Source organism: Camelus dromedarius, chromosome 5 (genome assembly GCF_036321535.1).
Source record: "Camelus dromedarius isolate mCamDro1 chromosome 5, mCamDro1.pat, whole genome shotgun sequence".
In the NCBI taxonomy this organism is placed as follows: domain Eukaryota; kingdom Metazoa; phylum Chordata; class Mammalia; order Artiodactyla; family Camelidae; genus Camelus; species Camelus dromedarius.
In genome coordinates, this window is record NC_087440.1 from 22,158,577 (window position 1) to 22,183,656 (window position 25,080).

At 35.8% G+C, this 25,080-nt stretch overlaps 1 protein-coding gene across 2 annotated transcripts in view; it reads left to right on the forward strand.

Moving 5' to 3' along the window:
* The window catches only part of INO80 (INO80 complex ATPase subunit), a 112,846-nt gene that overhangs the window by 26,223 nt on the left and 61,543 nt on the right, over positions 1-25,080 (forward strand). For both annotated transcript variants that reach the window (XM_031453288.2, XM_064485723.1), the window contains exons 6-17: positions 38-158; positions 1,222-1,436; positions 6,571-6,624; positions 7,436-7,639; positions 9,826-10,021; positions 10,899-10,966; positions 12,056-12,265; positions 12,741-12,821; positions 13,654-13,749; positions 22,227-22,286; positions 23,426-23,568; positions 24,724-24,808. In XM_031453288.2, coding sequence (XP_031309148.1) covers positions 38-158; positions 1,222-1,436; positions 6,571-6,624; positions 7,436-7,639; positions 9,826-10,021; positions 10,899-10,966; positions 12,056-12,265; positions 12,741-12,821; positions 13,654-13,749; positions 22,227-22,286; positions 23,426-23,568; positions 24,724-24,808 — 1,533 coding nt within the window. The remainder of the gene's footprint in view (positions 1-37; positions 159-1,221; positions 1,437-6,570; positions 6,625-7,435; positions 7,640-9,825; positions 10,022-10,898; positions 10,967-12,055; positions 12,266-12,740; positions 12,822-13,653; positions 13,750-22,226; positions 22,287-23,425; positions 23,569-24,723; positions 24,809-25,080) is intronic.

Genomic DNA, 25,080 nt, shown 5'->3' on the forward strand with positions numbered 1-25,080 from the left:
AGGCCCTTGTAAGCATCATTATCTTTGCCTGCTTCAGTTGCAGCAATACCAATACTACAGTGCAGGCCTGCTCTCCACTTATGACCCTTTCTATGAACAACAACGGCACCTTCTTGGACCCAAAAAAAAGAAATTCAAGGAGGAAAAGAAACTTAAAGGTGAGCATATTGACCTGTCTTCTACCTTTACTTGTTCTTAGTTTCAGGGTTGTGTGTGGTACATTTAGACTTTGAATATAATTCATGTGGTAGAAATTTTCTTTATCTGAAAACTAGTCTGCCTTATCTGATTACTAGACCTAAGTGTTATTAACCTTAATTTGTATTTGGTTTATGATCTTTTCTAAAATTATAAAGACTTAAGAACTATAGATTCCCAGTCAGAGGTTTAAGCCAATTCGTTTGTTCCTTTTTTCTTATATATACTCTCCAAATACTGAAAATGTTCTGGGACAGGAAGAAGTTGGTTATGCACAGGGAAATATGAAGAGTAACCTAAAGTATTTGAAATAGGTTATAATTGTTGCAGTATGTAGTGATTTAAAATAGATCACTTCCTCATTATCTTCTGTAGTGTTTGTTTGCATGTTTGCCAGGAAATATCTTTTCCTCTTTTACTGAGCTCCAAGAAGCTTCTCTTAAAAGGCTTGAACTCTACTCAGAAACACTCTTTTCAGCCTTCTTCCCTTCTTAATTCCACATCCTCCTTGTTTATCTCTAGTTTCTCGTCTTTCCACCATCCTCCTCAGACTAGGTTTTTGTTTCATGTATGATTTTCTCTTCAGAGGTCTTAGTGTTGTATCAGTTAATGCATTTCTTTCTTTCTCTCTTATTTCTCTTTAGTCACTTTACAGTGCCACCAAGGAGAAACATTTCCTTCCTTTATTGAGTTCCTGGTTTCCTTCCTTTTGATATTTACTTGAGCTCATGATACCTCATAAGCTTCTTTTCCTATTGTTAAGAGTCAAAAATTCAGTTCTTAGGTTCTCTTCTATTTCTCTTTCATGTAAACAGAGGGAGTATCCAGTGTTCTTCTCCAAAGTAGTGTGATCTTCCTTTTGGAATATTCATGGAGCAGAAATGAGAAAGGGATAAACGTTCCCACTCTCAGGTGGAATGAGGAAAGAACCTTGAATTTTCTTACAAGTGATGAGATTGTTTTGTGGCTATCTCCTGTGGTAGGGAAGAAATGCAGCCTCCTAAGAGTCTGTTTCCTTTGCAGCTAAGTTGAAAAAAGTGAAGAAAAAAAGGCGAAGAGACGAAGAACTTTCCTCTGAAGAATCCCCTCGTCGCCACCACCACCAGACCAAAGTCTTTGCCAAATTCTCTCATGATGCACCTCCTCCTGGCACCAAGAAGAAGCACTTATCCATTGAGCAGCTTAATGCTCGTCGAAGGAAAGTATGGCTCAGCATTGTGAAAAAGGAACTACCAAAGGTAAGTGAGTACCTCCGGATAGGAGGTGAAAGAATGATTTCTCTGCCTGCCCTCCAAAGACAAGCTGTGAGAGCTAGATACTTTCACAGCATTCAGAATGAAAACTAATCTGTTGGAATTAAGAGAATCCTGAATAGTACCCTCTCCAGTTAACTTCTTTTCTAGAATTTGATCCAAATTCACAAGATAATTAATTGTTGGCCAAGAAAAAAAACCCAGAAACTTCTTTGAGGAAGGAATATTGTTTTCTTACATACAGCAATAGAGACTTGACAGCAAACTGATAGGTGATAACAGAGAAAATTAAAATACGATGGTGGAGATGTGTTTCTTAAAGAATTCATAGAATGTGATTGAATGATCACAGGCATTAGAAGAAAATATGAATGATTTAAGAAAAACGTGTATAAGCATTCTTTTTGGTCTTCTAATTTGTTTGGTTTTGATAACATTTTATTTTGATATACTAATTTCAAACTTAAAAGTTGCAGGAATAATACAAAGAATGTCCATATATCCTTCCGTAGATTCACCAGTAGTTTGTGTTTTATCAGATTAATTGCCTCATTATAAATTGAGTATCATCTCAATAGAAATATGAACAGGAAGATATTTTATAAATTTAGAAAAGATGATTCTAAACTCAATATGAAAAAAGTCAATATGCAAGAATTGCTAGGGAAACAGTAAAAAAGTCTTCCAAACATTAAAATATACTATAAAATTTCTACAATTAAAACAGTTTGGTACTGACACATGAATAGGCAAAGAGACCAGCAGAAAAGACTAGAGCACTTTTTAATGAGTGGTGCTGGAACAACTAGATAGCCATTCTGAAAAAGATAAAATTAGATCTGTATCTCATATTCTCCAAATGGTTTGGGGATCTCATTGTAGAAAAATGTAACCATACAAATATTAGAGTAAAATGATTGCATTTCTGTTTAACCTTTGTGTAGTAAAAGCGTTTGTAACTGTAACTCAACATTCCAGATGCAATAAAAGAAAATACTGGTAAGTTTGACCACATAAAAATACATTTTTTGCATGACAAAAGACAACTGGGAGAAATTATTTACATTGAATACTATGATCAAAGGGCTGTTGTCTCTAATATAGAAAGAACTCTTAAAAATTGAGGGATAAATTATCACAAATTCAGTAGGCAAATGGGAAAATGTCATGAATATACAGTTAGCAAAGAAAGATATAAAAGTGGCTCTCAAATATATTAAGAAGGTTCAAAGTACCTGGTAATTGAAGTAATACAAATTAAAATAACACTTAGACACCATTTGTCATCTATCACACTGGCAAAAATTAAACATAAATGACAACACGTTCTGTTAAGGAGGCTCTGGGGAAACAGGTGCTTTCATACATTACTGCTTAGGAATACAAATTAGAACTGTGCTGGGGGGAAAGTTGGTAAGACCTAGCAAACTAAAAATGCACTTACCTTTCAAATCGGCACTTCCACTTCTAGGAATCTACCATAAAGCTAAACCAACAATACAAAAATACATGGAACCAAAGTTATTCATTACAGCATTATTTGCAATTGCAAAGTAATAGAAACAACTTAAATGTCCATGTATGGGGCTTGAATTAAATGATGGTGGGATGTATCAAGTGGATCAGGATGTTGCTGTTAAAAAATGGGGCAGACCTCTCTGAACTGACACGGAGTAATTTCTAGGGCATACTGTTAAGTGAAAGAGGCAAAAAACACAAAAAAAGTAAACATACCCTTTATGTAAGCACAAAGGAAATACAGGAAAATGCAGAAATATCTGCTCATGGGGGAAGGTATAGCTCGGTGGTAGAGTGCATGCCTAGCATGCAGAAGGTCCTGGGTTCAATCCCTAGTACCTCCACCAGAAGTAGTAAACAGGTAAACCTAATTACCTCCCCCTACAAAACGAAGCAAAACAAATATCTGCTCATTCATACAAAAGAAATTCCAGAAGGCTAAACCAGAAATTGAAGTGATTGATTTCTTATAGAGGGCAGGTAGGAGATAGGTAGAAAGAAAGAAATGGGAATGGGGTAGCAATGATGAGGAGGAGGAAGGAGTCTTTGAATACGTTTTGCATAGGGCTGACTTTTAGAACCATAGTAATATTTCACATATTTCTGACATACCACCAAAATGAAAATATTAAACCAACTGGGATATTGGTGGAGAGGGAGGCTGAGGGGATGTGTGGGCAAAAGGGAATAGAAAACAGAAACAAATGAACTTAATTAGAAATGAGTAACATAGTCAAGTTGCAGGGAGTGGGGAAGGAAGAACTTACTGAAGCAACTGAGGAAAACCAGTATTTTGACTGGATATATAAGGCTAAAGACCAAAAGAACTAAACATAAATACCATGATTGACACAGTAAAAGTGTTTCTCATGGGGGTATGTGTTAACAATTTTGAAACTACTTTATGTGTATTCTAAGACTGAACAAATAAATGTATTGTAGATGAGAACCAGTTTCTCACTGCTGAAGAAAAAGTCTAAGTAAGGGGAAAGGGGAAAGCTAAAATGAAGACTCAAAATTTGATTGTAATCAGAGGTATCAGGACAAAGTTAGAATAATTTGAGCAACAAAATAAATAATAATAATACTGGATTTTAATTCATAGAATAAAAAGTATTTATGTGAGTCCATACTGTTATAATAGTTGAATAAACAAATAAATGAGGTGTAGAAGGAACAACTCTTTCTTACAGTATGAACTTCAAGTGTAGAAGGAAAGACAGAAATAGAGAATATCCTTATGCAAAACAAACCCAGTAGTAATAGTAGTTGCAGACTAGATCCATTTATGAACGCTAAAATTAGAGGGCAAAAGTTAGAGGAGAGACAGAATCTGCATAGACTCAAAACTGTCAGAGAGTGCACCTTAACCAAATGATCAAGGTAAACATCACTAGTATAAATTTTGACACCATGAACTCCTTAATGTGACTCCCTGAGAAGATCACATCATTAACACATCATTTCTATGATATTCTTGCCAAAATCATAATGTCATTCCAATCATCAGAAAACCACATTTTACAGAATAACTCTTCAAAAGTGTCAAGGATGTGAAAAAGAAAGATTGAAGAAATGTTACATACAGGAAGAGATTAAGGAGAAGAGCAACTAAATGAATGTGTTGTGAGATCTTGTATAAGATCCTGAAATAATAAAAGGACATTAGTGGAAAAGTTGACATTCAGATGAGGCCTATAATTTAGTTAATACTTTATTGGTGTTAATTTCTGTTCTTTAAGAGTTGTACTGTGGTTATTTAAGTTGCTAAAATTAGAGAAAGCAGGGGTGGAGAGTTGTAAGGGAACTCTGTTATTTTTTGCACCTTTTCTATAGCTCTAAAATTAGTTCAGTTTCCTCACACCATATACAAAAATAAACTCAAAATGGATTAAAGACCTACATGTAAGATCTAAAACCATGAAACTCCTGGAAGAAAACACAGGTAGAACACTCTGACATAAATTGTAGCAATATTTCTTTGGATCTGTCTCCTAAAGCCGAAGGAATCAAAAAAACAACTGGAACTTAATTAAACTCAAAAGCTTTTGTACAACAAAAGAAAACCATCAACAAAATGAAAAGACAACCTACAGGATGGGAGAAGATATTTGCAAATGATATGACCAGCAAGGGGTTAATATCCAGAATTTGTAAGAACAGCTCATACAACTCAATATCAAAAAGGCAAAACAACCAACCCAATCAAAAAATGGGCAGAAGACCTGAATAGACTTCTTTCCAAAGAAGACATTTATGTGGCAAATCACATGAAAGTTACTCAAATCGCTGATTATATTAGCTCAGTGGCTGCCCCAGTTCACATTCCCTCCAATCGTGTACCAGGGTGCCTTTTTTTCCATAATCCTCTCCAACATTTGTTATTTGTGATCCTTTTGATAACAGCCATTCTGACAGGTCTGAGGTGATCATCTCTTTTGGTTTTGATTTGCATTTTTCTGGTGATGGAAAAAGGGGAAACTTGCTTAATATCTGGCAAAGAGGCTTCAGATAATGCCCTTCTGATGATACGGAATTCAATAGGAATATTTGAGATTCTTTAAAGTGGCAGTAGCTGCTTAAGAATTAGAGAAAGTCTTAGATAAGAGGCCTAGAAATTCCTTTAAGCAGACAGCCTCGGGTGGGAATATTATAGAAATGGCTTTCAGGCCCTTTGTATGACTTTGAACTCACTGTTACTTTAGAGTTAGGAGGAGAGCTCTTTAATAGAAAGTGACTCAGCTCTGCCTCTTCTGTGTCTTCCCCCACATAAATGGACCATCCTGGAAAATCAGGTTTCTTTATTGAGGCTTTTTTTTTTTTAAACTGAAGTGGAAGACATAATAAGCAGCTCAAGACTGGGTTGTGGACTGCTAAATCATCTTCTGTTAGGTCTGCCTTGGAATTTTTGTTGAAGAAGATGAGGTCAGGTGGTGACAGAAATTAAGTAATAGTAGATGGCAGGTTTGCCCTGGCTGGAGATAGGGCTGGGACTCCAATATTTACAAACTGAGAGGCTAGTTTACCTTTCTACTAACAGTTTTTGCTTCTGAGTGCCCTGCCATCTGTTTCTTTACTGATTGTTGGCACTAGAGAGCAGAATGTTTTAATCCCAGTGGTGCTAGGGTTAGGATATGTTGTAACATTTTACTAGTCTGCTTCAAGTGTTAAATACAACTTAAATTCTTTCCAGAAGTAAACAGAAAACTATTTAAGGCAGTCCCAGCCCCAGCTTAGGCTTTTTAATGCTGTTTTAGGAGCTCTATATGTGGTCTGGTCAGTATATTTGAATGACTTTTAGAAGTAACGTATTTCGCATATGCTTGACTTGACATTTTATTTTTTAATTTTTGAGTTGAATAAAAGACAGCATCAGTCTCTTCAATCTTATTTCAGAAAGGAATCCTAGGGGGTAAGACATACCTTAGTGGTAGACTGTGTGTCTAGCATGACGATGTCCCAGGTTCAATCCCTGTTACCTTCACCAAAAGTAATAATTAAATAGATAAACCTAATTACCTACCCCCCCCAAAAAATAAAATGAAAAAGAAAAAGAAAAAAAAAGGAATCCTAAATGAAATACTGTTTTTAAATATTTTAGGCTAACAAGCAGAAAGCCTCAGCTCGTAACCTGTTTCTTACCAATAGCCGAAAGGTAAGGTTGTAGTTTTGTATTTCCTGTTTTATGTTTTGCTGGAATATGTTCTTATTATTTAGATCCATGCTTGCTGCTCTTTTCTCTTGTGACCTGTTGATAGTGGATCTAATAGTACTTAAGAGAGTTCCTAAATATTCTCAATCCATTTTATAAATAAAATGCTTTTCCTCACATTTCTGGTTTTCAGACATTTTTGGGTAAGACTATAGCCCACTCTAATTCCTTGGGCAGATCATAGAATCATCCTGTATTCATTTTCTTTATCTAAGAAATAATGGTATTAATACCTTCCATTAGAGGGAATTAACTCAACTTTCTTTGAGAGTTGTGAGGATTAAATGAGGTAATGTTACTAGTTGTGTTTCCCTGGGCTGGTTAGGTTACTTATCCTCATTTCTTCATCTGTATATAAGATGAGGATGATGGTAATAACCAGCTTCATAGGGTTTTTGTGAAGAATGAAGCAGTTTAGTATTTGAAGCTTAGAATGGTGCCTACCATATAATAAGCATTTACAGCTATTATTATTAGTGTATGTGATACCACTTTGTAACTCCCCAGAATGTCTTACTTTTTTTTTCACCTTCTGAGGCAGTATGTCTATAGATTTCTCATCCCTTGCATTACTTCATTGTCTGGAACTGGCTCCCATTGCTATACAGGAACACTAATCAGATTGGGAGGGAAAGAGATGTGGTCATAGGAGGACTGTGTGCACTGAACAGAAATGCTGTGATTTAGAGCCCGGGGAAAACTGGCTCTGGTGTTGGGTCCTCCTGCATTGTAATAACATTGTCATTGTCTGCAGCTTGCCCACCAATGCATGAAGGAGGTTCGTCGAGCTGCCTTGCAGGCCCAGAAGAACTGTAAGGAGACCTTACCTCGTGCCCGCCGCCTCACCAAGGAAATGCTTCTATACTGGAAGAAGTATGAGAAGGTGGAGAAGGAACACCGCAAACGTGCAGAGAAGGAAGCCTTGGAGCAGCGGAAGTTGGATGAGGAAATGCGGGAGGTAGGGCAGTAGCGTGAAATTTTGAAAATTGTAATTGCTGTGGCCATATCAGGAGATTGGTTTGCATTTCATAAATAATAAATCTAACCAATGAAATCACTGAAAAAGTATTTTAAGACATAACTCTAAGGATAGTGATTTTACTTCAGTAAATCAATTCTGGTTTTATTCTTTTAGTAAGGCTCTCTGCCTGGCCTTTACCGCTCTTCTGTGCTAATTTCCTTTATTCTTTGTAGCTTTATTTTCTTGTGTATTTCTGGAGGACAAAAAAAGGAGGGGGGTGAGAAATGAATGAAAGAAAAACCTCTTACAACTTAGATAGGCTCCAGGTGCTGGCTGTAATTTTGGTTTGGAAGATCAAGGCTGATTGCCAAAATTTAGGGCCAGATAGGGACAATGGACACCTAGCACGGTTTTCTGAGACCCACCCCCCAACTTTGCTGTTTTAACTTGCTGGTCAATTCTCTTTCTAAGCTTGATATTAGCTGGTGTAGGCTGAGTATACTGTTCAGGGAAGAAGAGGGATTAAGAGGACAAAGTTATTGTGTTGCCATTGGTAAATCCTTTGGGATGAGTGGAAGGGACGTTGAGGTCTGAGAAGGAAAGGAATCAAAGGATTGGATGTTGTCTTTCAAGTATAGGTAGTACTTCTTTTGTCACAGCAGAGCTGTGGAACCTCTTTTAAGCTCTTGGTCTTCCTTCTTGTCTCATGCCTTTAAGAGGGAACATGGATTTTGCCCAGTTCTCTTAAGTCCCTGGATAACTTGTATCTTTGTATGCAAGATAAATAAACATATTATTGAATTGGTAAACCTTTGATGCTGTTGGAAATACTTGCTCACTGAGTTTAGAGACATTTGAGAGTTAGTCACAAATTTTGAAGTTTTGCAAGTGGCTTGCCTTATGATCTAGGTTTGTGAGACATTCTCTCAATTATGTTGATAGCTAACTAATGAGAGTTTCATCTGTGGTTGTTGATGTGTCTTTTTCTCTGAATTTTTGAGATAAAACATGTTTGATGGATCTTTGTTCCCTTAATTTGCCTTCTTTATTTAAACATGTAATAGTTGACTTCTTTACAGTAAAGGGAAATGTTACTCTTTTGTTTTAATTTAGAAAGATTTTCTTGATATTACTTTAGCTTTGAAACATGAACATCTATATCCATTATGAACTCAGTTTTCTCCCATACTTTCATATTTTCTTCTAATCTGAATCTGGCTGAAGTGTTATAAAACCTTAAGGAGAAAGTATAGTTTTATGTAGCATACTTCAGGACTTAACGTCCTTTCTTGGCCATGTTCCTTATTTTATTGTTGTTTTTCTTTTGTGGAGGTGGATCAAAGATAAATCAGGTATACTTCATGTGAATTTTATTATAAAATAGTTTATGCAAAATAATGACTCTTCGATTTGGTATTTATTGTGTGTGCTGTATTTCATATATTTCAGTCTTTTGGATCATTTATTTACTCGTTTTATTGTTTATCTCGAAGAATGATTTTTATTGACACAACGATTATTTTCCTTACCAGGTTATTTCAGAGGTACTTTGAATTTAGTTTTCTCATATATTTTATTTAAAGTATATGTCTTTGTGTGTATGTGTTTGGTCTATATTCGTGTTTTGTAGCTATCATCATCACAGGTGAACTATAGGTTGGGAACATTTCCTTCCTTCAGTGGGCTTCTTATTGTTAGATGCCTCTCACATTGACTTTCAGAGTAATTCACAGCTCTTCGCTTATTTCGTGTTTTGGTGATAAAGAAGGGTTTTTAACACATTTATGTTTTTCAGAATAATAAAGCTGTACACATGTATTTACCAGTAACCAAGTTATGAAATAAAATATGTTGTTTGAATTTAGTTGGTATCTCAGCACCACTGTAGAAAAGTAATATAATAAAGAAATAAGCATTCTAGACAGAAGCCTGTGGAGAAAAGATTTCACGTTGTAAAGGAGAGCCAAACATAGATTATTACTAGACTATAAATGTGGGTTATTCCTTGCTTGTAATACCACTGACTTCATTATAATAAAATTGTTCATTTGCAGTCTTTACCTTTCTGGAGGTAAAAGAATTGTATGCAAACTAGGGATAGGTTTAATGAATTCTGTTCACTGCCACTTGTGTATGATTGATGATTTGACTCTCTTTTCACTTTCAACTTTTTTCCCTATTAGGCCAAGAGGCAGCAGCGAAAACTTAATTTCCTAATCACCCAGACTGAGCTGTATGCCCATTTCATGAGTCGAAAACGGGACATGGGTCATGATGGGATCCAGGAAGAAATCCTAAGGAAACTGGAAGATAGTTCTACCCAGAGACAAATTGACATTGGTGGAGGGGTGGTAGTTAACATCACACAGGAGGATTATGGTGAGTTCCGAATTGGGAGTTAGAGGAAGGAAATACCCAACATTTTTTCATATCTTAGGTTATACTCATTATTAATTCTTACAGGTTTCATCTTGATCAGTAGGTAATGTAGATCAGTAAAGGGGGATTTATTTTATTGGAGTAAGGAAAGTGTGAATGTTTCTATAAAACAACATATAGAATTTGAAAAGTAAAAGGTGTGATTATACAATCTTGCAAATTTGAGAATATTTTTTGTTTTGATATGTTAGTAGAAATAAAAGGTACTGAATCAGAAGGATTCAGTGAACATATCTCAGCAGAGGAAATAACACATAACAAGATTTTTGATGATGTGAGTCAAGCATGAGAAGAGACTATTTAGTGTTGATGTTTTTGTAACCACGGAGGGGAGGAGGAATTGAGGAAACTTTGAGAGGAATATCACAGAGAATAGTGGTTAAGATCATGTTGAGTAAGAATTAGAGAAAATGAGTCTTTCAGAGTATCTTGGAATTTACACATTCTCTATTTCTTCTTTTGGAATAGTGTCACCCAGCATAAGTGTATTACAATTTTGAATCCTCACTGTCTTTGCTTTTCCTGGCTTTGACATTGATTCATGCAAGAAACTCAGGATTGGGATACTGGTGCAGTCTCCTGGTGGTTTTTGTGAGCTGGCTTTGGCTATTGGAGACCGTGGCAGCCTTCTACCTCCATTGCCACTTCCAAGTCCTTAACCTTTGTCAAGTAATTTGAGCTTTTTATCCTCCTTCACTCTCTGTGAACCTAGAGCTGAGTAGAATGTGGGAGTCAGGGATCTACGTATGTTAGTGTGAATTGCATCTTGGAGGGAGATCAGTTAATGAGGTGTGATAATCTCTGTTTTCCTTTTCAGATAGTAACCACTTCAAAGCTCAGGCCCTGAAGAATGCTGAAAATGCTTACCATATTCATCAAGCTCGGGTGAGTCTTAGTGAACTGTAACAGGCCCTGGAAATACCCCATAACCTTTTACTTAGGTGGTCTTCCTTTAATTTTAATCATGTTTTCAATTAAAAACTTGGCAAATGTGTATGTGTCTGCTTTTTTTTTGGGTGGAAGCTATTTTAGTAGGAATACTTGAAGAAAGATAGAAAACAAGCATTCACTTGTCTAAGCTTTAGGAATGTGTTGATTGAAGCTAAGACAGTATGTCTCCTTTTTTTCTTTCTTTTATCCTCCTTGATTATCATGGGTAATACAATGTGAGATGCATCATGGTTGTTTAGTGGAAAATATCACAAACATTCTTGCTTATTAAGAAAGCTATATACATTAAAACTGCTAAGTTAGTACCTTCTTTCACTTCAGTAAAAAAAACTTGCTTATTCATAGTATAGTGATGTTTAATGAAATCAGAAAGAAACTGCAGTTAGATCAAATAAAGTAAAGAAAACACAATTTATTATACTGCATAGAAGCCCGTAGGTAACTTTGACAGGATCCAAGTCACGGGTAGAGATAAACTCAACCTATTTCCCATCATCTCCAACCAATCAAACAAATTTTATATCAAATCTTTAATAAATTCTTTGATGAAGCAAGTAATTGTGTGGTATGGTTTAGTGTCTATCTATCAAAAGCATATTCTATAATTATTAAATTAATTTTTAAAAATATTAATAGTATCCTTTAATGTACAGTTAACCCTTGAATAATTCCAGGAGTTAGGGGTGCCAACCCACCCTGCAGTCAGAAATTTGCATATAAGTTTACAGTCAACCCTCTGTATCTGTGGTTCCACATCCATAGATTCAACCAAGTGCAGGATCATGCAGTACTATAGTATGTTATTTAGTGAAGTAAGTTCCATATCAGTCGACTATGCAGTTCAAACCTGTGTTGTTCAAGGGTCAACTGTATTATGCTTTATATATAATATGATATATCATATTTTATTATCAGAAAGTTGGTTTCAACTAGCCCCAGATAGGTATGTTATCATTATGAATTTTATTTGAATTTAATTATTTTCCTCTTATATTTTTCTTCTAATATACATTTGTTTTCCAGACAAGGTCATTCGATGAAGATGCAAAAGAAAGTCGAGCAGCTTCCCTACGGGCAGCAAACAAATCTGGCACTGGGTTTGGGGAGAGTTACAGCCTGGCAAACCCATCTATCCGGGCTGGTGAAGATATTCCACAGCCTACAATTTTTAATGGCAAATTAAAAGGTTATCAGCTGAAAGGCATGAATTGGTTGGCAAACCTCTACGAACAGGTGAGTTTTAGAACTATGTCATACCCATTCTCTTTTGTTTCTGTTTACCTAAAACCATTGGTTCAGTGTATTGTGAAATGAGCACAAGATAATGTTTCAGATTTCACTTAGATTTGAAAAGCTTGGCCTTTGGTAAGAATCAAAAAGATGTCTCTATGTTTCTGAGATTTTATTGGAGAATATATCGTATAGTTTGTCTTAAGTGGTCTTAATAAACCTGATTGCCTTTGTGCTGGTTACATTAGCTGAAAAACTGGCTTTGGCCCATTTGTCTAATGTATCATGATTCAGAGTTGTAGTTGTGAAATTGGCAAAAGGAATCACTACAGCAGTGAGTAATAGTGCTGAAGCTCTATATCTCTAGTCACTTTTATTTGAACCAGTCTGATACTTTGATTAGTTCTTTTTGACAGTAGATAGAACCCTGTGTAATGCAACGTGAGAGGTGTTAACTATGTGTATTTTGTTTTTCCAGGGTATCAATGGCATTCTTGCAGATGAAATGGGCCTTGGTAAAACAGTACAGAGTATTGCCCTTCTGGCCCACCTGGCTGAGGTGGGTGATGCATGCAGTCTTTTTATCTGCCTCTCTGTCTGTCCTAGGGTCATGTTCTGTTAAGAATCAGCTATTATCTAGCATTGTGCTAGACTCTAGCATACCAAGAAAGTAGGACTTGCTCCTTGCCTTCAAGGCCTTCACAAGGTGACACAGTGTGCTGAAATGTTTTGGTTTTCAAGAAGACTAGGACAAATTTTGAGCCTGTGTGGTTTCACTCCTTGTTCTGTTGAGAACCACTAGTATAGTGGCAAAAAACACTGTAGTTCATTAGATTAGAAGACCTGGGTTCACATCTCAACTCTGCTTACCAGCTGTGTAAACTTGGGACAATTCACTTAAACGCTCTTTTGACTTCACTTCACTTTAACTCTCTGAGGTTTAGTTTCCTCTTCTGCAAAGTTAGGATAATTATTAATTTTACAGGAATTTTGTGAGAATTAAATGAGAAAATATGTTACAGCATTTTGAAAAAAGCAAAGAGCTTCATACCAATTAAATAATAGTAAAATTGTTGTGATCATGTAGTGTAAGGGAAAATAACACATGCAAGTCACTATGTCATAAGTGCTTTGTGAATGATATAAATTAGAATCTGTAAGAGGTATGGGAGTGGCAGTGATTGCTTGGTATTTTTTTCTTAAGGTGTGTGAGAGCAACTTCCTTGCCTTTGTTATTAACATAGGATATTAATATTGAGTGTGCAGATAGGAACCATTTCTTTTGTTATAATGCATTTCCTAATGTTAAATTGCTCTTGTTGTTAATTATAATTTTGAATTAAATTTCTTCAGTTTTCCTGCAGTTAACTAACCCAGTTTTTCTGTTGCAGAGAGAAAACATTTGGGGACCTTTCTTAATAATTTCACCTGCTTCTACACTGAACAATTGGCACCAGGAGTTTACTAGATTTGTTCCTAAATTTAAGGTAAAAATCAATCCCAACAAAAAATTCTCTCCCTCTTTAAAATAAACTTTCTGACTCTTCTTTTGCTACCTTCCTTATTAAATTGCTCGTAGTAGTTTTTAATTTCTTGCATTTTTCCCACAATAACCTTGCATACATTTCCTATCAAAGTTCCTTATTGGAGCGATTAGAGAGTGTATCACATCCTTATGTTTTGTAAGTGAGAAAGCCAAAGTCCAGTTTGAGTGATTTGCTGCATTTGGCCACATGAATTGAAGCTCCTGGTTGTACTGCCATAATAGGAAGTACCTACCTTGCTAGTATAATGTAGAGTTTGGCAAATCATATCAGTTTGGCAAGTCATACTGTAATTTATGGCATTGTTGTTCACAGTCCTCCCCAAGTATATTAATAAATGATCCATATTCCTGATATTCCAAAGACAGATCTTCAGTCTTGGTCCAGATTATAATGTCTAAAATACATAATATTAAATAATTCAGAGGAGTAGAATTGAGGTTGAGATAAGAAGTGATCAGCAGGGAAGTATGTTACATCATTCATGGACAAGATTTAAATGGGGGTTTAATTATGGAAAGTTGTCGGGATGGAAGAAAGAATGAGTAGAATTTATTATATTATTTGCAAGTAAAAAGGGAGAAATGAATTAAGTATGTGTTCTGTCCCTGAAGAGATATAATAATGAAGTTGCATGGTGAGGAGGGTTTTATAGAGGTTATGTATGAACTGATATTGACATGATCTCTCTGATCTCCATAAATAATCATAGATTCCATGCAGTCTAAAAGGACGTGGAATATGGTAGAGAAGGGAGGCAGGTATTTTTCTGGGTTACACTGTCTAAGAAATAGGACATGTCTGGGATATTCTACTTTGGGGCATCTTTGTGTCTGTGGCCCCACCTTTGTAACTGGATTGTAGACTAAGAGAAACTGTTTACAAGGCACAGTAAGTTGTATGGCTTTTAGCTTGGCTGACTCATTCTTAACTTTCTAAGAAGGTGAGATCATTTTAAGGCAATTTGTTGAATATTTTCTCTAGAGTTGTTTCCATATGGAATATAGAGCTCCTCATCTTTTTTCTGCTCTTCATTGTTGTTGTTTAGTACATAGTGAACAAATAGGAAATTGAAAAGTCTTAAAATTTTCCTCCAAACCACTGAAGTTTTCAATATTTCCTTCACTGGCCGATAGATGGCAATGTAGTGCTGCTTATATCGTTGATACCTCTGCAACTGAGCTGTCACTTGCATATCGAGCTTCCTCTTGAAGCTCTAGTTTAGGGGTCAGTAAAATATGGCCTATGGGCCAATTGCAGTTGCCACTTGTTTGTCCCGTTTTTTTTTTTTATTGTGATGAAATACATGTAATATAAAATATACCAGTTTAAAGTGTACAGTTTGGTAGCATTAAGTGCCTTTACAATGTGGTGCAATGATTACTGCTGTCTGGTTGCAGAATTTTATCATCATCTCAAACAGAAATCCCCTCCCCGTTAAGCTGTCACTCCCCTTTCCCCTTTTATTCTAGCCCCTGGCTACCACAAATATGCTTTATGTCTGTGGATTTGCTTATTCTGAGTATTATAACTGGAATCCTACAATATGTGGCCTTTTGTGTCTGGCTGCTTCTTTTCACTTAGAAATTTTCTCAAGGCCCATCGTATTGTCCTCTGTATCAGCAGTTCATTCCTTTTTATGACTGAATAATATATCATTATCTGGGTATCCTTTGTTTTGTTTATCCATTCATCTGTTGATGGATGTTTCAGTTGCTGCTACCTTTTGGCTATTGTTAATAGTACTGCTATGAACATTCATGTGCGGGTTTTTGTTTAAAGACCTATCATGTTTTCAGTTCTTTTGGGTATATAACTAGGAATTGCTAACTCATTCTATATTTAACTTATTTAGGAATCCACCACCTGTTCTTTTGTATCGCTTGTGAGCTAAGAATAGTTTTTACATTTTAAAATTGTTGATTAAAAAAGAACAATATTTCATAGCAAATGATACATGAAGTTTAAATACATACATATTGAAATACAGTCGTACCTTTGATTATGTGCTATTTATCTCACTACAGCAGCAGAGTCGAGTAGTTGTGGCAAACTATATGGCCTGGAAAGCTAAAACTACTTAATATCTGGCCATTTAAAGGAAAAGTTTGATGACCTCTACTCCATTGATTCACTGTTTCTATTACATTACTGCTTTAGATTGTCAAATGTCTTTACTTCTATACAGAACATAATTAGAAATAACTGCTCAGGTTTATAGTTTGATTGCTTTCAAAAGATACTTATCTATGATGATAACCACTGAAAGTTTATTTTATTTGGCACGTATCTGAGTAACACTTATTTTATGGTTCTAGTATGATCAGTGCCTCCGACCTCCTCCTTTTTCCCATGAAATAAGGTTTACATTTTTTCTGTAGTTAATGTAACACTTTTCATTCCTGAAATTGGCTATTCTGTATGTTTTCTACTTCATTTATTTCTGCTTTATCGTTTATTACTCTTATCTCCTTTTTTGTTAACTTTTTTCTTTTTCTAACATCTTGAGATGGAGCTTAGATTGTTGATTTTCAGCTTTTTCAAATGTGTATTTAAGGGTATTAATTGCTTTCTAAGCATGACTATAGCCATCCAAAGGTTCAGTGTGTCATATTTCATTATCTTAAAATTCAAAATACACTGTATTTTCTACTACAAGTTCTTATTTGATTTCATGGTTATTTAAAAGTGTAGTTCTTAGTTTCTAAACAAAGGATGATTTTCTAGGGATCTAAGGTATTATTCATAGCTTAAGTCCAATGTGATAAGAAAATATGCTTGGTATGATTTTAGTCCTTTGAAATTTGTTGAGCATTGCTTTTCTGGCCCAGCATATGATCAGTTTTTGTAAGTGTCCTCTTTGTGTTTGAAAACAATAGGTATTCTGCAGTTGTTGAGTACAGTGTTGCATATGTGTTGATTAGATCAAATTTGTTAACTCGCTGGCTTTTCTGTATCTTTACTGATTTTTTTGTCTGCCGTCCTATTACTGACTGAAAGAGGTGTGTTAATATTTACAATTGTGGATTTATCCATTTCTGGTTTCTTCTGTCTGTTTTTGCTTTTGAGTCTGTGAGATGTGTACAAATTCATAATTTTATCTTCCTGGTTAATTAAACCTTTTATTATGAAATTCCTCTCTAAGACTTTTTACCTTTAAAAATCTATTTACCTTTATATTACATTGATAAATTAGCTTTCTTTTGGTTAGTTTTTGCATTGTATCTTTCTTTTCCTTTTCCTTTTAACCATTCTCTATCCTTATATTTAAGGTGTATTTCTTGCCTTTTATTTGGAATATTTATGCTTACTTTTAATGTAATTATTGATATATTGTGTTTAAATCTGTTGCTCTTTTCTTTATACTTCTTTAACATGATCAACTTTCCGTTTTTCTCCTTTTGGGTCCTTTTGGATTGATTAGATTTTTCTTCCTTCCCCTCTTATTAATTATATACTCATTCTGTTATTCACTAGATACCCAGGAGAATACAACATGCACTCTTAACCTTTTCAAAAATAGTAGAAATTAATACTGCTAATACTTTCCCAACAGCACAAAGACTTTAACTACATCCACTTCACTAGACTTACATGCTATTGTTTTTGTATATATTTTAACCCCACAAGACATTTTTTATTATTTATACATTTTTAATTTATTTAGACTTACTCATATTACTTGCATATTCACTGTGCTCATTTATCTTCGTTCCTTCCTGCATATTTGTGCTTCCATCTAGCTGAGGTTTTCCAAAGAAAAAAAGACATCAAGCTATGGATTCAAAGCACTTTGAGCCCTATAATGATAAAAAGAAAGTCATACCTAGAAACATCACAGAAAAAGTGCTGAATTTTACACTCTTTTGTTTCTCCATGCTTTATCTGGATATTTCCTTCTAGCCTCTCATCTGGTTCACTAATTTTCTCTTCAGCTGAATCTGTCTGCTGCTGAACTCATCATTGAATTCTTAATTTTAATTATTGTATTTTTTATAGTCCTAAAAATTCCCCTTGATTATTTTATACTTTCTAGTGTACCATTAAAATTCTCAATCTTTTAATTTTATGAACAAATTAGCATTTTTAAAAAGTCTGTTTCTGGTGTTTTCATTGGTTTCAGAACCCCCATGTTCTGTGGGTTTCTTTTATCTATTTTTCATGTTGGTTTTTAGTCATGATCTAGTGTTTCCATATGTCTGGCCAGACATTATATAGGAAAAATTCTAGAGATAATTCTAGAGATAATTGCTCTGAATACTGTTTCCTTCTTCCTGAGAGAGGATTATTATGTGTTTGGGTTTTATTTCAGTTATTTTGCCCTGGTAATTTTTTTTTTCTGGGACACTAATAATCCAAAATTCTCTTAACCTAGTCAGGAATGTAGATGATTTGAAGCTGAGATTCAGTACCTGTTAAAGCAAGTGTATATATGGTTTACATTTACTACCAGTGTGTATGTATCTTTTGATTCCCAGCTTAAGGTCTAGAAAGTGGTGGTTATCAGAATCCATCCTCCTTGAACTACGTTTTTGTTTTGAGAGCCCTGTGTCTCTTTTTTGGAAGTATAGTTGATTTATAATGTTGTGTTAGTTTTGAGTGGATAGCAAAGTGATTCAGTTATATATACTTTTAAAAATTATTTTTCATTTTGGTTATTACAAGATACTGAATATAGTTCCCTGTCCTATACAGTAGGTCCTTGTTGTTTATCTGCTTTATGTATAGTAATGTGTATCTGTTAATACCAAGCTCCTAATTTATCCCTCTTCCCCCCTTTCCCCTTTGGTAACCATATTTTGTTTTCTATGTCTGTGAGTCTCTTCCTGGTTTGTAAATAAGTTTGTTTGTATCATTTTTTTAAGGGTTCTCCTATAAGTAATACATATGATATTTGTCTTTCTCTGACTTACTTCACTTAACATGAGAGTCTCCAGATCCAACCATGTTGCTACAGATGGCATTATTTCATTCCTTTTTATGGCTTAGTAATATTCTATTGTATATATGCAAGATCTTTATCCATTCATCTGTCGATGGACATTTAAGTTGCTTCCATGTCTTGGCTGTTGTCAGTAGTGCTGCTGTGAACATTGGGATGTATGTGTCTTTTTGGATGGAGTTTTCTCCAGATGTATGCCCAGGAGTGGGATTGTTGGAGGATATGGTAACTCTATTTTTAGTTTTTTAAGGAACCTCCATACTGTTCTCCATGGTGGCTGCATCAATTTACATTCCCACCAACAATGTAAGAGTCCCTTTTCTCCACACCCTCTCCAGTATTTATTATTTGTAAACATTTTAATGATGGCCATTCTGACTGGTGTGAGGTGATACCTCATTGTAGTTTTGATTTGCATTTCTCTAATAAATAGCAGTATTGAGCATCTTTTCATGTGCCTGTTGGCCATCTGTATTTCTTCTTTGGAGAAATGTCTATTTGGGTCTTCTGCCCATTTTTTTTTATTGATTTGTTTGTTTTTTTGATACTAAGCTGTATGAGCTGTTTGTATATTTTGAAAATTAGTCCCTTGTTGGTCATGTCATTTGCAGATGTTTTCTCCCATTCTGTAGGTTGTCTTTTTGTTTTGTTTAGGTTTCCTTTGCTGTGAAAAGCTTTTAAGTTTAAGTAGGTCCCCTTTGTTTATTTTTTTTTGCTTTTGTTTCCATTACTCTAGGAGATGGAGCCAAAAAAAATACTGCTGCATTTATGTCAGAATGTTCTGCCAATGTTTTCCTCTCGGAGGTTTATAGTATTCAGTCTTACTTTAGGTCCTTAATCCATTTTGAGTTTATTTTTGTATATAGTGTAAAAGAGTGTTCTCATTTCATTCTTTTACACGTAGCTGTCCAGTTTTCCCAGCACCACTTACTGAAGAAACTGTCTTCTTTCCATTGTATATTCCCTGAAGTCAGGGAGCCAGATTCCTCCAGCTCTGTTCTTATTTCTCAAGATTGTTTTGCTGTTCGGGGTCTTTTGTGTTTCCATGCAAATTTTAACATTTTTTGTTCTAGCTCTGTGAAAAATGTCATTGGTAATTTGATAGGGATTGCATTGAATCTGTATATTGTCTTGAGTAGTATGGCCATTTTAACAGTATTGATTTTTCCAGTCCAAGAACATGGTATATCTTTTCGTCTGTTTGTGTTGTCTTCAATTTCTTTCATCAGTGTCTTATAGTTTTCAGAGTACAGGTCCTTTGCCTCCTTAGGTAGGTTTATTCCTAGGTATTTTTCTTTTTGATGTGATGGTAAATGGGATTATTTCCTTAATTTCTTTTTCTGCTATTTCATTGTTAGTGTGTAGAAATGCAACTGATTTCTGTATATTAATTTTGTATCCTGTAACTTTACCAGATTCTTTTGTGAGCTCTAGTAGTTTTCTGGTAACATCTTTAGGATTTTCTATGTATAGTATCGTGTCATCTGCAAACAGGGACAGTTTTACTTCTTCCTTTACAATTTGAATTCCTTATTATATTTTCTTCTCTGATTACTGTGGCCAGGACTTCCAAAATTATGCTGAATAAAAGTGGCAAGAGAGGGCATCCTTGTCTTGTTTCTGATCTTAGAGGAAATGCTTTATAGCTTTTCACCATTGAGTATGTTGTTAGCTCTGGGTTTGTTATAGATGGCCTTTATTGTGTTGAGTTATGTTCTCTCTGTGACCACTTTCTGAAGATTTTTTTATTATAAATGGTTGAATTTTACCAAAATTCAAAGCTTTTCTGTATCTATTTAGATGATCATATGGTTTTTATTCTTCAGTTTGTTAATGTGTATCACACTGATTTTGCAGATATGGAAAAATCCTTGCATCCTTGGGATAAATCCCACTTGTATCTATGTTCATCAGTCATATGGGCCTGTAATTTTCTTTTTTTGTGATCTCGTCTGATTTTGGTATCAGGGTGATGGTGGCCTCATAGAATGAGTTTGTTAGTGTTCCTTCCTCTACAGTTTTTTGGAATAGCTTCAGAAGGATAGGTGTTAACTCTTCTCTAAATGTTTGGTAGAATTCACCTGTGAAGCCATCTGGTCCTGAACTTTTGTTTGTTGGGAGAACCATGGGGCAGCAGTTCCCAGGGTAGGATCCGGCCTGGTTTGCAGACTTGTTCCACAAGGTTGCAAGATAGACGTTTTCTTGCTTCTGGTGTCTGCCCCCTGGTGGATGAGGCTGATCTGGAGGCTTGAGCAGCCTTCTTCATTGGAGGGGCTGGTGCATGCCCACTGGTGGGTAGAGCTGGGTCTTGGCCCTCTGGTGGGCAGGACCATGTCTAGGGGCAAGTCTAGAGGTGGCTGTGGGCTCAGGAAGTCTTTAGGCAGCCTGTCCGCTGAGAGGTGGGGATGTATTCCCACCCAAGTAGTTAGTTGTTTGGTCCTAGACGTCCCAGCACTGGAATCCTAAAGGGTGTTGGATGGGACCAGGTCTTGCAGCTGGTGACCCAAGCAAGATTTCAGCCTTCAGGAGAATTCATGCATATGAATACTCCCCAACATGTCCACCACCATGTCTGTGTCCCGGGGGTGAGCCTCAGCCACCCCTGCCTCTCCAGGAGACCCTTCAAGACCAGCAGGTAGGTCTGGCCCAGGTGCCTATGAAATTACTGCTTTTGCCTTTGGTCACAGTGTGTGTGTGATTTTGTGTTTCCTTTAAGCGTGAAGTCTATTTCCCCTAATCCTGTGGAGAGCCTGCAGTTAAGCCCTAGTGGCCTTCAAAGCCAACCACTTTGGAGGCTTCTCTTCCTGGTGCTGGACCCCCAGGCTAAGGAGCCTGATGTGGGGCTCAGAACTCTCACTCCTGTGAGAGACCCTCTAAGTATAGTTATTGACCAACTTGCCTACCCAAAGTGGGGTATAAGATCTAATTATATCACGAGTCTACCCTTCCTACCCATCTTGTTGTGGTTCCTTCTTTATGTCTTTAGTTATAGAAGGTCTTTTCTGGTAGATTCCTGTCTTTTTTAATCAGTGGTTGTTCTGCAGTTAGTTGTGATTTTCATGTGTGCGTGAGAGGAGGTGAGCTCTGGTTCCTTCTACTCCTCCATCTTGACTGCCAGCTCCCTGTGTCTCTTTAAAAAATTCTTTGTTTCATAGCCTTCCAACTGGAACTTTTGGGAAGGATCAGCACCTTCAGGGGGAGTGTATATGAAATGCCAGGCTTTGCTCTCCTTTGTAGATCTTGGCTCTATAATTGTCTACGGCCTTAGGTCTCTGATGCCTTCAAACAAGTATTTTATATTTGTGTTTTAGTTTGGTCAACAGGAGGAGTACTAGTCCAGCACCTAGTGCTGCAATGACAGAAGAGGAACTATATTCATTCTTTTAGGTTTTTTAGAAATCATACTGAGTAACATACTTGTGATGATAATTTTAAGTTATCAGTAGGAAATAATCAGTATTTTGGTTCTTTTTTCTAGGTGCTGCCATATTGGGGAAATCCTCACGATAGAAAAGTCATTAGGAGGTTCTGGAGTCAGGTAATTTCCGCTTACTATGTGCATGTGATATTCACACACGTATGCAGTCATTATTTCTCCAGTGGATTTGAGTAATTTTTCTTATATAAAATTTCCTTATATATTTCTAGACACTAGGCAAGGACAGTTTTTTCTTTTATAATGCTTTTCCTGTTATTGACAATCAGCTGGACTTGAAGTCCAGGATTAAGTAAGAACTTAATAATTAATAAGCTGAAGACAGGTTTTTAACATGGTTTGTGCTTTAGGTGACTACTTTAAAAAGTTATGCTTTAATACACCACATCTACATGGGAGTAGCATCTCTTTAGGGCTGTCTTAAACTTCTTGGCCTTAGAAAATAGTTTTCCCCTCATTATCTTATGAATTTTTAGTATCTTTTTGTTTTGTTTTTAAAATTTAATTTGTTTATTTAATTTAATTTTAATTTATATTTGTTTTTATTTGAGGTATAGTCAGTTTAGAACGTCAGTCTCTATTGTACAGCGTAATGTTTCAATCATACATATACATACATTTATTCCTTTTCATCTTTTTCATTAGAGATCACTATGATGAGATATTGAATATAATTCCCTGTGCTATACAGTAGAAACTTATTGTATATCTGTTTTATATATAGTAATTAGTATCTGTAATCTCAAACTCCCAATTTAGACCTTCCTGCCCCCTTACCCTCTGTCCCCCTGGTAACCATAAGTTTGTTTTCTGTGTCTAAGTCTGTTTCTGTTTTGTAAATGAGTTCATTTGTGTAATTTTTAAGATTCCACATATAAATGATATCATATGGTGTTTTTCTCTCTTTTTCTGGCTTACTTCACTTAGAATGTTGACCTCCAGGTCCATCTGTGTTGGCTGCAAATGGCATTATTTTATTCTTTTTTATGGCTGAGTAGTATTCCATCATATAAACACACCACAACTTCTTTATCCAGTCTTCTGTCAATGGACATTTAGGTTGTTTCCATGCCTTGGCTATTGTAAATAATGCTGCTGTGAACATTGGGGTATATGTATCTTTTTGAATTAGAACCTCCTCCAGATATATGCCCAGGAATGGGATTGCTATATCATATCAGGAGTGTGATTTGCTGGATCATAATGATATCTTTTTTCACCCTTGCTTCTTATATTTACAGAAGACTCTCTACACTCAGGATGCCCCCTTCCATGTGGTTATCACTAGTTACCAACTGGTGGTGCAGGATGTGAAGTATTTCCAGCGAGTCAAGTGGCAGTATATGGTACTGGACGAGGCTCAGGCTCTCAAGAGTAGTTCCAGGTAATATGGGTAGTAGAAACAAAGTCTGTGGGACTAAGAATATATAGATACATAGATATGGGTGTATGATATACATACACATGTGAATAAAGATCAGAGAGATTTCAAAACATGGCATGATATGGTCACTGCATAAGACGTGTATCTGACCAGAAGGCAACAATTCTCTCTTCCATGGAATACAAATATTAATGTTTAGAGTACAAGGGTTTTTCTCAACTTCTATATCCCTACTCAATAATTATGACATTTTAACAGATGTCTTTGTTAAGGAAAATTTCTGTAGAAGGTGTCTGCCCTTTGCTTGAGGGATTATTTTAGACAGGAGGTCTTAGTAGGAGGTAGAATGTTATATTTTGTGGATTGTAGGTTCCTCTGTTTTATGCAGGTTATCCTAGTCCCTGGTTGGTTACTAGACCCCCAAGAATCCTTTTATAGGAAGTTATATGTTTAAAGTGTTCTAATACCTTTAAGGTCCTAAAGTGAATAGTAAATGAGTCCTTGGCTATAAAGTGTTACTCAGTGGTTTTTAAAATTTCCTTTAAAATCACCTTAGGTTTGAAGCATTTTTATTAACTCTTGGTGAGCCTGTAGGATTTTTCTTAGAGGTCCAAGTTAACTGGCAGGATGATATTTCCTATGGAATTTTCCATCCTCTGAAGAGCATTACTTCATATTGCATTCTTTTAAGTACGGCATGCTTGTGTCCAGGAGCAATAGACTCACTTTGCATTTTCGTCTACCCTTCCCCTTTCTCCATTGCTTTCCTCCAGACTCACACTGGAGCACATAGAGTAATGATTTTAAACTTTCTACTATAGATAAGTATCTTATAATTAAATAGTTTGTATCAACAAAATTGACCAAAGATGGTAGAGGCCCTTGTCAAGCCAGAAAGGATCCTACTATGCCTATTTGAGAACTTTTTTTTTTTTTAATACCCTAATACCATGTTTTCAGTATAGAGGAATCAGTTCCTTTGAATTTCCTATCCTCAGCTTTGTTGAGTAATATTTTCAGTTTTGTACTTCGTAGAGTACTTGATTCTGAATGTTTGTTATTTTTTTGAAAAGCATTTTCAGAAATATGGGGTCTCAGTAGGGTAAAGAAAGATTTACTGCTAACTTGGAATTTGTAATTCATCTTATTGGACAGTGTTCGTTGGAAGATACTCTTGCAGTTCCAGTGTCGGAATCGGCTGTTGCTAACTGGTACCCCTATTCAGAACACCATGGCAGAGGTAGGCACTAGTAGAGGCCTCAGTTTTATGTGTGCGTTAAACAGTGGTTCCAGCGCAGAATAGAGTTCTTTTCCCATGCCCACCTGGGGTGTTACGGCTCTCTACAAATTATAATCTCCATATCAAAGGAGGAATTTGACCATGGCTTGCCCTAAGTAGGCTTTTGGTTTTGGTGTTCTTTGTTGTTTGTTTGTTTTACATCATTCCTAATTTCTTATTCTCTGGCACAAGACAAATAAATTACTATATTCATTGATATTTATGTAATAAAT